The sequence below is a fragment of the Xiphophorus maculatus genome, chromosome 11 (assembly GCF_002775205.1).
Source record: "Xiphophorus maculatus strain JP 163 A chromosome 11, X_maculatus-5.0-male, whole genome shotgun sequence".
NCBI lineage: Eukaryota > Metazoa > Chordata > Actinopteri > Cyprinodontiformes > Poeciliidae > Xiphophorus > Xiphophorus maculatus.
Window position 1 is genome coordinate 21,585,194 of NC_036453.1, and position 11,700 is coordinate 21,596,893.

Consider the following 11,700-nt stretch of genomic DNA (forward strand, 5'->3'; position numbering starts at 1 on the left):
GTTAAACCCGTAGATGGTCTTTTATTTACAGGAAGCAAAAAATGTAACACGAGAAAGAAGCACGCTGATCCTGTTGCTCTTTATTTTATTCTCACCTATTTGGGACATAGTTTAAACCATAAACTTAACACCTGGTTGTTGATATCCAAAAGGTTTTCTCACATCAGCAGCAATTTTTATTCAGCTCTTTATACATCGAAGAAATGACGGCTTTGGAGTCTGTGTTTTATTGGAATTCTAATTAGCGTGCGTCTATGATTAGACTTTTAGCTAATAATAGGAGCCAGCTTAGTATCATAGTTAAGACTTTAAATCACTGTTATGTTAACACAGTAATCCAAAGCGGTGTGGCATGGGAGGCCAAAGACGCTGACCTTAATCCCGTGTTTCTGATGGGCTTTTTCTGACGAAGAGAGAGGGGGAATCGTCAGTGTCTCTGGCTGACATAAGAGGCCTTAATGGCCGCCTCAAAGCCTTGTCTGGAGCAATCGCCAACTCTGCTGAAGAGCCATCTGTATAAACAAGAGTCTGGCTTTGTAACAGCAGGAAAGCCAGATTTTTATCCACTTATTGTTGAGTTGGATCAGTGCAGCTGCAGAATTGTCACAGAACCCTAAACTGGTAGTGTTGGAAATCACCTACACATTAAAGTGAGCTTTCTCTGCTTTAAACCATGTACCTCTCTTTATAGGCTATTAAATATTAACAAAGCATTTGAACAATATAATACACAATAACAAAACTTATGAGTGTAAACTTTAAAAAAAAAAGTTATTTATCAATATTAGAGCACAAGAGTAAAAAAAGCATAACAAATTCTTAAAAAAGTACTCGCACTTATAGAGCTTTGTCCCATTTTGAGATGCTAAAAGGACAAACTTTTAATGTGTGTATTAATAGGATGTTACATGGATGCCCATCACAAAGTAGAGGAAAATTATGAAGTGAAAGGTTTTATTTTAATAAATAAAAATTTAAAAATATGGTCTACAGAGTTTAAAAAGAGTAAGGGACGATTTTATGTAAATTCTAATGTGGAAAATGTCTCAACCTTTGCAGGTGAAACACATATTGAATTTTGCTGTCATCTAGCCAGGGGTAACATGGACCCCAAGGAGCCTCCTGTGTATGAATATGTCAAGTTTGTTGGAGATTTTAAGTTTCATAACCATGGTAAGAAAATTTCATTTAAAAAATATACAAATAATCCATCGTATTTTAACTCGTTTTGAAAATAAAATGACATACTCCTTGCCACACAGTGCCTACATCTTCTTGTAACGGGCATGAACTGACGTTACCGAGGAGTCTGCAGTCGTCACTGGAGGAGCAGGTCTGCCTCATAGCAACTGTACGATTAGTCACTCCACAGTTTCTGAAGGTAAGAGCAGTTTGAAGCCTAAAATACTGATTGTGTTTCGTCTATCTGTAGTTAAAACTCCCAGAGAAATAACAAGCAGCATGAGTGTTAATAATGAGGCAGGGCCAAGGACATGGCACCTTCTGGTCCTTAGTGACGCTATTATGTCTGCACATTTGTTGTTCTGTTAGGGCTGAATATGACACATTGGGCTCATCAAATAACATCATCCAAGGATGCTTCAGCAGTTAAACCCTGGCGTAGTAAGCCAAAGCTAAACGCAAAATCAGACGTTTTCCAAAGCATGACTTTATAGCCTTAAAATTCACCCATCATTTTTGTTTCAACTGACGGCCCTACACAAGTTGAGTCTCCATTAAGAAGCATGCATATGATTCATTATTCATTCAAGCCTCCTTATTTCAATATATTCATGTTTAAAACAGTTAGATCTATTAAAATGTATTGGATTGTGTTAAATGACATTAAATTGTGAAGAATTAGAACATGCAAATGCTAATGTTATTTCCTTGTTGCAGAAAATACTCATAGAATCACAGAATTCAACAAATCAATATATGTATATATTATATCGATTTGTTTGTGGATGAATAAAAATCAAATGTTTAAATTAATTTAGCCTTTGCACTGTTAGTGGTAGTGGAAAAAAAGATTGTTGCTGCTTCTTATACGATAGCTCCGTAGCTCTCCCTCAGGTAAGCACATCATTAAATCACAGGATATTTCAACATTTAAAGCTCAGTACTTAGCAGGAGAATAAGTTGGGTTCATTCACGATGAACTGGACCCACAACAAACATGGTGCTAGGCACTAATGATCAACAAGTTATATGAAAACAGAGAGAAATCATGCTGAAGCTCATTTAGCGATTCCGCTGCAATAAACCACAGTAGAAGTAAATCTTATTTATATTACAAATAATACAGAATTTTAACTCAATATGTGTCACGTTTATACGTTACAAAAATGTATACAACAATGTTGTTAATTGACATTTTTCAGAGAATATTTACTTTGTGAAACAAGAAATTCAGAAAAGTTTAAATGGAAACCGGATCTTTTTTTATTTATTTCCTTTCCCTTCAGATCAATGACGCTTTCCACTGACCTGAAGCGTTATTGTCTTTTTAAAAAAAATTTGAATACAGTGGGTCACTACTTAACCATGCGGCTTCATGCTTTCACCTTCAAATGTTTTTGACTTGTGTCGAGCCTTTTGCCAGTCCTTCCTTTAAATTTCCTATTTTAAAACTCGACTAATTTCTTTGTGCAGAATAAAAATCGAAGTTCAAGGCCACATCTGTTTGGGATTAGTCAGAACATTCAATGTGTTTGATAGTGACGCACAGATATGGTCATGCAGGGATTTAGTGAGAACAAAACTGTGAGGCAGAGCTGCCAAATGCGTGATGCTAGAGTAGCTCACTCTGTCCTTTTTGGTGATAACCTTCATTCAGTATCTGGCAACCTCTGGACAGAAGGAGCCAAAAACAAACAAAAAAAATACTTTAAGGAAAAATGTCTGACTCTGCTACTGTACTCTTGTTCAGGATTTGTGTAACGTGGACGATCCTTGTGATGAATTCACGTCCAGGCACAGCCTTGAATGGAAGTTCCTGTTTTTAGATCACAGGTGAGAAACTGAAATCGTCATATTTATTCAAGATTATTTTACCCCCAGATTAAGGTAATCTCACATGTTTATCATCACCTTTTATGTTTCAGAGCATCACCAATCATAGGCTACTTACCATTTGAGGTTCTTGGGACTTCGGGGTATGATTACTACCATGTGGATGACTTGGAGCTCATAGCCCAGTGTCACAAGCAATGTAAGAAACCTAGCGTTGCCTCTTTATTACAAATCTTCATCACTTCAGCATCCAGTGATGAAATGTGCATCTCTTAGAGGTTGACTAATAAAATAAAACCAGGAACTTGTGAGCGCAGCATTGACAGCAGCTTTTATTTTCCCTTTATCTTCTCAGTAATGCAGTTTGGAAAGGGTAAATCCTGCTATTACCGCTTCCTGACCAAGGGACAGCAGTGGATTTGGCTGCAGACTCATTACTACATTACTTACCACCAGTGGAACTCCAAACCCGAGTTCATTGTCTGCACTCACACTGTTGTCAGGTAATCCTGAGGGTTTTCTTCTGTCTAGCATCACGTGTGATTTATCTATTGGTAGAGAATCCATAGATAGGAGTGGGAATGACACTTGTCACACGAATGTGTCTCGTTTAGTTACTCGGAAGTGCGAGCTGAACGGAGGAGAGCTTTTGGTCTGGAGGAGCTTTCACCACCTGAGATAGCGCCATCCTCTGTGAAGGTAAGAGTACTGCATAAGCAGTACCTTGTAAATGTCTCTAGGTTTGGAACGATTAATTGGATTAATCATGATTAATCAATTATTGAAATAATCATCATCTAAGTTAGTAATCGCTTGATTGTTAACTTTAGTATTCAGACTCACAAAAGGCCATTTACTGAAAAAAACAACATCTTGAGAGTAGTAATATGTACAAAAATGGATGAACTTTACAAAACATTATGCATGTAAGATAAAAACACCTTTGTTTCTGAATAAGTTTTAGCACAAATTCCTCAGGTTGCTTACTTTTGGATTCACCCAGCTCACATTTACCAATGGAATATTATGTTATTGCATTTTAGGCAATATAATGTTCATTCTCTTAATTAAAAAGGGAGTTGAATTATTTATTTATATGCATCTTTTAATGAAAAATCTGTAGTCTGTGCAATTTTGTTCATCCAGTTCCTCTATTAATTATCAGAATAATCCACAGATTAATTGATTACAAGAATAATTCTTAAGAAGCCCTAAAATTTACTCATAACTATCAAAATTTCTCACATTTTGACATGTTGTAGTGTCTAATTTCAGTATATTTTATTGTAATTGTAAACTGGACGGTGAAAGTTGTGTTCAAATGTGACTAAGAATTAAAGCAGATTTCACTCCATCATGTCAAAACGGCACAACTGCAAACCTCCATAGCTGTCCACCAAGCAGCCAGCAGTCAATACAAGGAGAGCGTTAATCAGAGAAGTAGCGGAGAAATCTGTGGTAGTCGTGGAGGAGCTACCGATGCCGTCTGCTCAGGTGGGAGAATGCGTTGATAGGTCAACTGTTGGGCCTGATTTATGGCTGCCGTGTCAGTCTACACAAAAGGCGTCTCACCACAGGCTGGCACACTCCCTGTCGAGGATGGGCATTTCCTGTCATTTGCCCAGTCGTGCGCGTCCTCGTTTTGGCTCGCCAAACAGGAAGAGCAGCCTGGTAGAATCTGAAACCACATTACGTTTTACCTAAACAAACCTAAAGGTTTGTCGCAAAATATTATATACATTTCAAAAAAGGTTCTAAAAGTAACATTTAAACTATGCAGAGAGTGGTGTGTGTTGTTGAAAATACTAATTTTGTTTGCCAGCACCTTGGAGCAGCTTCTTTCCATCTCCCAGTGGCCACTTTGCATGGCTTTGTTTCACACGAATGTCGTGTTAACTTTGCTTTTGCCTGCGTCTCTGCTAAGAGGGAGTGGTGTCATCCTCGTTTGAATTCAACACAAATCCCCACTGTGAAACATGATGGAGGCAGCATCATGCTGTTGGGATTTTTTTTTTCTTTCTCGTCAGCAAAGACAGGGGATTAGGTCAGATTTCATGGGAAAATGAATGAAACTGGTGCAGAGGTTTACGTCCCTGAAGCATTGAGCCCAGAATAGGGTAAAATATACTTTATTGATCCCTGAGAGGAAATTGCTTCTTTGTTGACAAGCTACTCCATCCAAGGTTTTAAATATTAGCAAATACAAATCTAACCAGAAGTGATATAAAATGTATAAAAATACATACACTCATATTTAGATCACGTTGGGTTAGGGTAATGGTATATGAGACAAAATGTAGCTCTGACTCAAACAGTGGATCTTGGAAGGCGCTGTTCACTAACTATTTAGCAAAGGTGAAAGGTCAAACCATTCAGTCTCTAGAGGTCTAAAGCTAGTAGATAAAACTCAAAAGACTTGCAGCTCTATTTGTAGCTAAAGGTGGTCATATTAAGTGTTATATTGACTCAGGAAAGCTGAATGCAAATGCACAATACACCACACAAAGTCATGATTGTATGTCGCTTTAAAATTATGCTGTGCTAAATTTTATAACGTAAAATCCAATAAAGTTTGTACATATACCATGACATGATGTCTAAAAGGTTCAAGAGACATGAATACTGTTTTTTTTTTTTTTTATCCCCCAGGCTCAGGAGTTGTACTTGGACATCTGCTCCACCCTGGACGCGACGAGGGACAGAAACAGCGGCGCACGTTCAGTGTCCTCCCACAGCTCTCGGAAATCCTCCCACACCGCCCTGTCGGACTCTTTGTGTGAGTCATCCTCTTCTCTCTAAACTGCCAAGTCACTTTGAGGCAGGTTTCCATGTAAAAAAAAACACAACCCACTATTCTTGTGTTTGTGCTGCTCAAACTTAGCCTAAAAATGGCTGCTTGTCACTTTGAGCAAAGCTTTATAGAAGTTGTCTTTATTTTCTCATCGTAGAAATCACAAGTCGTTTCTTTTTTTTTTTTTCAGTTTTTGTGAAATCCCCCCCGGTGGATGTTTTGTTATGGAATCTTAGGAGACTTTGTAATCAGCGGTAAAACTCGAAGCAGACATGGCGTCATTACAGCACCTCCTTGTATGCGTGGGTGATGATGCATCTCTGATGAAATGTTTCCAAACCCCATGGTTTCTGTCTGCCAGGGAGCTATCCCAGCTATATAACACACTAAATACTTCCACCTGCATATTCATGAAGACAGTGAAGCAGCTGGGGATTTTTCATAATGGTATCTGTTTATAAAAAGTAAACCAGGCTTGAATCTTCCCTGGAAAACACAGTGGTGGACTTATTTAGAAAACAGCCTCTGTCAGAATTATGAGTTGCAGATATTTTACTTGCTCAGCCTCAGTTTGTGTGGGCTATAATAAAAAACAGTGTGTGGATTTATGTCAGAATGAAAAGGCCTCTGAATCAGAAGCTATTATATAACCACAGATGAACTGTGTCCTTTCTTTTAGCTTAACTTCAAGAAAACAATGTTCGCCCCTTAAGAGGAGGGAATATTTTGTTTGACTTTGGTTTGCTTTTTTTTAAACAATGCGTTCAGATAACCAAATCTAGATAATAAAGTGTTGCCATCACATTGTATATGTTTTAAACCCCTCCTAAAGGTAATAATGACCAGAATAATTTGATTACAGTTTGGAACTCCAGTGTTCGTGTTGAAGAAATATTTCAATACATACCAAATGTTTTTTGTTGCCATCTATAAAGTTGTCAGGATATATCGGCAAAACCCACATACTCAAATCCACAATTTTATTTGTGGATTTAAGGGTATTCCCCACTTAAAGGGAAATACACAATCTTTTCATCAGTGTAAGATTTGCCAAGAATCTTTCTTATAGCAAATAAATAATCAAACACAAATTTCTTTAAACTTTTATTCTTACTTTGTGTAATTTTGATCAAATTTTGATTAGTCATGGTGGGTGAATGAACTTCTGAACTGAACAGTACATTTGGTCAAAATATCAAAACAATGCAAGAAAGTAAACTGTCATTAAATTAAGCAAACAAAACATTTTATAAATGTGCTGGAAAGATATTTATAACAATTATCGAATTATCAATCATTGATTCCTTTCTCGTATTACTAGGACTTCTCTCTCTTCACTGTTGGGCAACATATAATTTACGCAGTAAATCATATATTGTCTTAAACCTATACTGTGTTTACGTCTTTACTGTATTCACCTTAGTGTTACTTATCGGTTGCCAGGGAAACACTATTCTAGCAGAGTAAATGCTCAGTCTGCGTGTCTAAAAGTGAGTCGTCTCCTTTGCAGCAGCAAACTCCTACACAGAGGCCTGCACACCATCATGGCCGTCAGCCTCCGTTGGACCAGAGAAGACACCTGCCAGACTCCAGCCCAGTGGGTCAAAGGTCAGCTTATTCCAAACATATTCCAACATACAGAAAATAAATAGGTATTCGCGTAAAAAAAATTCTCTCTGCATGAAGAGATAGAATCAGTCGTGTCTATTTTTGTTTTTCCCCAATGTAGAATTTGGCTCAAAGACAAAATTCCTTTGACCTTGTTCCCCAAATGAGCCTCTCCCTTTCTCCAACCTGCAGCAAGCACTCCACCATGGTCAGTGTTTAGACTTCCTCTCCTGCCTGTTGCTCTCCTTCTGTTCTGCTTGTGTACGGTATCTTGCTGTTATGACTGCCGCTGCCATTTGGGTCCATTTCATCCGCTGCTCATGTACACTGACTCTTGGCCTGGTTATAAGACTGTGATTAGAAAAAGGAAATCAGGAGAAGATTAAGAAGAATGAAGAGCACTACATCTTCGTTTTGTAGTTGGACTACAGGCTGGTTGCAAGGTTCCCCCCAGAAAACCTGCTAAGCCTGGTGGTTGGGTGCTAGGGCAGTCGACCTCCGTCGTGGTTTTGAGTTAAGAAATGATTCAAGTTTACAGGAAATCTGAAAATATCACTTGATAGTTATGTGTTATTGAAAGACTGGAAGATTAATACCTGAACACCAACTATAAAATCTTAAAAAATGCAAACACTTTTAATAAGACTTAAATAAGAAAGCAATTCTTAGCCTGGTGGGGACACAAGTGAAGCCTGGTAGACCGCCAGGCTTATAATACACTGGAGGAAACCCTGGGCTGTGTGTTTCTAGAAGAGCCGTACAATTCCTGGATTGCTTTTCCTCGTGATAATTAACTACAGCGACAGTTAGGGAATTTTTTTTTTTCAAATAAATGAACTGAAGCTGAAGCAGGAAGGCCTTTCTGTGCTCAGCTTGCATGTTTTCCCTGGTCTGTGTTGTCTTCATCTGCTGATTTCTGAGGGTGCTTTAGCTGAATATGCGTCTCAAGTTAATCAGCGATTTCAAGTGAAGTGTGTGTGTGTGTGTGTTCAATATAAACAGTATAAAGATGTTACAGAAAATAAATAGGTATAAATCAAGTGTAACACTAATTTTCTCCCATCTGTTCCCATGTTTCTTCTCTACAGCAGCAGCAATCGCAGCAGCAGCAGCAGCAGTCCTCTGTTTATCAGCTGCAGCAGCCTCAGCTCGGCGTAATGAACCAGCTGAAGGAACAACTGGAGGAGAGGACGCGCATTTTGCAGGCCGACATCAAGACGCAGCAGCAGGAGCTGCACGACATTAAGGAGAAGCTCCATCTTGCTAATCTACAGGTAGCAGCCACTCGAAAGACGCCAAGTAATGACATAGGCTTTTCCGGAAAAACATATTATCTACAATACAAAAAGCACAGAGTTTAAGGAAAGGAATGATGGACATTTGTCTGCGTAGAGCCTTGAATCAAGAAAAACATTTGTAGCTTCATATGAGAAAGAAAATCAGCTTCTGACCAAATCTTCAGAAGTAAAGGTAGCTTGTCTCCCTCTAGAGGCAAATGCTAGCTATAGCATAATCCAGATTGACTTTTTTTGTTGTATCAAAAGCCAGAAGTGCAATACATAATTGTTAAATATTTATATATTTAATGACTTAGACCCCTATAATTCTGCATATGCAACTTTATGACCCTATTATAATTGTTTTTAGAGATATACATTTTTTTTCTACAATAAATTGCAGCATATAAACCAACTCTTTTCAGTAAGTAAAGGTTTTAATAGATTCCTATTTGTTTTGTGTGTGTTAGATGTTGTTACAGCAGCCTATCCACAATGACTTCAATCAGGCCCAACAGCAGCAGCAGCAGCAACAGCAGCAGCAGCAGGGCCCAGGAAGGCCATCACAACAGAACCAGAACCACTCCAGTGTCATCAGGCAACTTTCCGGCCAACCGAAACCAGCAGCCTGTGGGGCTCACAGTTCATCTCCACTCTCTTTGAGAGACAACACTTCACCGTCTGCACAGGTTGAATACAGATTGCAGATTTGAAATAAGATCATTTTCAATGCTAAAGTCTAGTATGTGGAAGCTAAGGATGTCAGCTTGACTTCATTTATAAAACATTCATATAAAGAGAGAGAGGCAGTGCTAAACAGAAATATATTAATATCTTTAGAGAAGTGACATTTTTAAAATATCTGTTTCATGTTACATTAGCGTTTAGCATTATTAGCTTTGCTAGCAACTTATGTTAATGGCTCTAATTAACCTGCTCATGTTAGCTGTAGCTTCATAATAATGCCAACATGAACGCCGTACAAAAGGATTTTTTAATGATTTCAGAACAAAGTAAACACAACTTACCTCTGACATTCACTCACCGCTAAGCTAGCTGCGACATTGCAAGCTTTTGGCTGAAAATATTATGCACTAGATAATAGCATTTAGCTCAACATATAATGAAGGAGTGGAGAATATGAAGAGAGGGATAAACAGATGTTAATTTAATCATAGACACAGAAAAGCATTGTGCTTGATTCATTCAGAAAATGAACATCAACAGGTTTTTGTTGCGTTTTTCATTTTTATTAAGACATTTTTATTTAGATAATTTTTCATAAATTTATAAAGCAGTGCTTTTAGAGTTTTTTTTGCAAGGTAAATTAAGTGTTAAACGATTACTTTTTATGAATATTGTTTTGCCATTAGTGGCCGTTATTGAACAGTGATTTGACAGGAAATGGAGAGGAGAGAGAAGAAGACATGCTGCAAGTTTTGTCTGCAATCTGGGAACCTGAATTTTCAAAATGATTGATGTTGATTATGTTGTTCCAGACAATTCATTTGGGTGGTAATGATAAACAAATCAAACCTATTTTTATTCGTTCAGAAGTTGTTATGAAATGTCCGCGTCTCTCTGGAGCTTATCATGCGTCTCCCTCTCTGCGTCGCAGGTTCAGCAGCGGGCTCCTCGGAGCAGACAGAGCCAGTCGGTGAGCTTGCCGATGCAGACAAACACGAGCCTGACGACGCCCTTCTACAGTAACCCCATGATGTTCTCCCAGACCAACACGAGGCCTCAGCAGGACACAAACCAAAGACAGACGGACAACCAGTTCAGCCACGATGGACAATTACGGTGAGAAGCCTGAAAAAAATAAATAAAAATTTGTCTGCTGTTTTATGCAGCAGACATGGTTTTTACATCACAAACCGTCTCTTCTGCAGAATGCTTCTCAACCAGCCGATGCAGACCACGGTTCCGACTAGCAGCGTCACTTCCCAGCCCTCTCAGTGCAACATGGGCATCTCCCAAACTCTGTAAGCAGCCGTGCTGCAACACTCGGTTCATTTATTGGGCTTATCGTGTTATTCTGTCTGAGCTCCTCACTGGTCTCCTTACAGATACAGCTTGGAGCAGCCGATCACCTCTTTCACCATGCAACAGGTCAACTGCAACGCCGTGCTCGTGCCCTCCCCCGTTTTCACCTCCCCCATAATGATCCCACATAACACCTTCATCACGCATCAGGCCCAGTCAGCCTACCACAGCCAGCCTCAGGCCTCGCACCACTCTGTGCAGCTCCAGCAGCCCCAGCAGTTCTTTCAGGTACACAACAGCTGCAAGTCACAACCAAGTGATCAAAGCCTTCTTCACTGAAATTGAAGACATCTGACATTTTATAGGTCATGTTTGAATATGCAGATATTGTGTATTGCTCATTTTATTAAAGCAATAGTCGGTTTGTTTTTCGATCCATTTTTTAAAAATCCTTTTTCGTCGGTTCATCCCAGTGGTCCTGAAGGCCACACTAACCTCTCAGCTGCCCAGCATCCTCTCGCGTTTTCTCAAAGATTATATAGATATAAGCTGATCAAATGGCGGCACACAACTCCAAGAATTTTGACTGCTGAATCACAACATGGCGCCAAATATTCACAACAAATGTTGTCTCAAGACACTTCATAAAAAAATTAATAAAAAAAAAACCTCTCGCTAAGACATTTCAGACAGCCAATCACAGTGGTGATATTGTTCCATTGTCTCCCTGGCAACAGAGCAGAATAAATTCTGATTGGCTGTTTTTAAATGACACTTGAAGTTGGAGAAGTGGATTTATTTGATTTACACACAAAAAAATAAGGCATAAAAGTAATACAGATATAAATGCATGATTTTATCAGAATAAATTATTTTTAGATGTAAATACCTTGAAATCAATGTTTCATTTTCCTTTGCACTACTTCTAAAACAACAAAATCCCAATTGATAGCTCGCTCAGGTTTGTGGTTGTAATTTTACAAAATGTGAGAAAGTTGACCTTTGGTAATACTTCTGCAAGAT

At 38.6% G+C, this 11,700-nt stretch overlaps 1 protein-coding gene across 6 annotated transcripts in view; it reads left to right on the forward strand.

Annotated features, from left to right (window-relative positions):
- Nucleotides 1-11,700, forward strand: part of LOC102229614 (neuronal PAS domain-containing protein 2-like) — a 47,484-nt gene that overhangs the window by 31,856 nt on the left and 3,928 nt on the right. For 3 of the 6 annotated variants that reach the window (XM_023342055.1, XM_023342057.1, XM_023342052.1), the window contains exons 8-21: nucleotides 1,060-1,173; nucleotides 1,263-1,381; nucleotides 2,933-3,015; nucleotides 3,108-3,214; nucleotides 3,371-3,518; nucleotides 3,630-3,714; nucleotides 5,665-5,791; nucleotides 7,317-7,414; nucleotides 7,536-7,622; nucleotides 8,503-8,688; nucleotides 9,162-9,380; nucleotides 10,310-10,494; nucleotides 10,584-10,676; nucleotides 10,761-10,965. In XM_023342055.1, the coding sequence (XP_023197823.1) occupies nucleotides 1,060-1,173; nucleotides 1,263-1,381; nucleotides 2,933-3,015; nucleotides 3,108-3,214; nucleotides 3,371-3,518; nucleotides 3,630-3,714; nucleotides 5,665-5,791; nucleotides 7,317-7,414; nucleotides 7,536-7,622; nucleotides 8,503-8,688; nucleotides 9,162-9,380; nucleotides 10,310-10,494; nucleotides 10,584-10,676; nucleotides 10,761-10,965 (1,856 nt within the window). The remainder of the gene's footprint in view (nucleotides 1-1,059; nucleotides 1,174-1,262; nucleotides 1,382-2,932; nucleotides 3,016-3,107; nucleotides 3,215-3,370; nucleotides 3,519-3,629; nucleotides 3,715-5,664; nucleotides 5,792-7,316; nucleotides 7,415-7,535; nucleotides 7,623-8,502; nucleotides 8,689-9,161; nucleotides 9,381-10,309; nucleotides 10,495-10,583; nucleotides 10,677-10,760; nucleotides 10,966-11,700) is intronic. The other 3 variants (XM_023342056.1, XM_023342053.1, XM_023342054.1) reach the window with 2 other exon arrangements.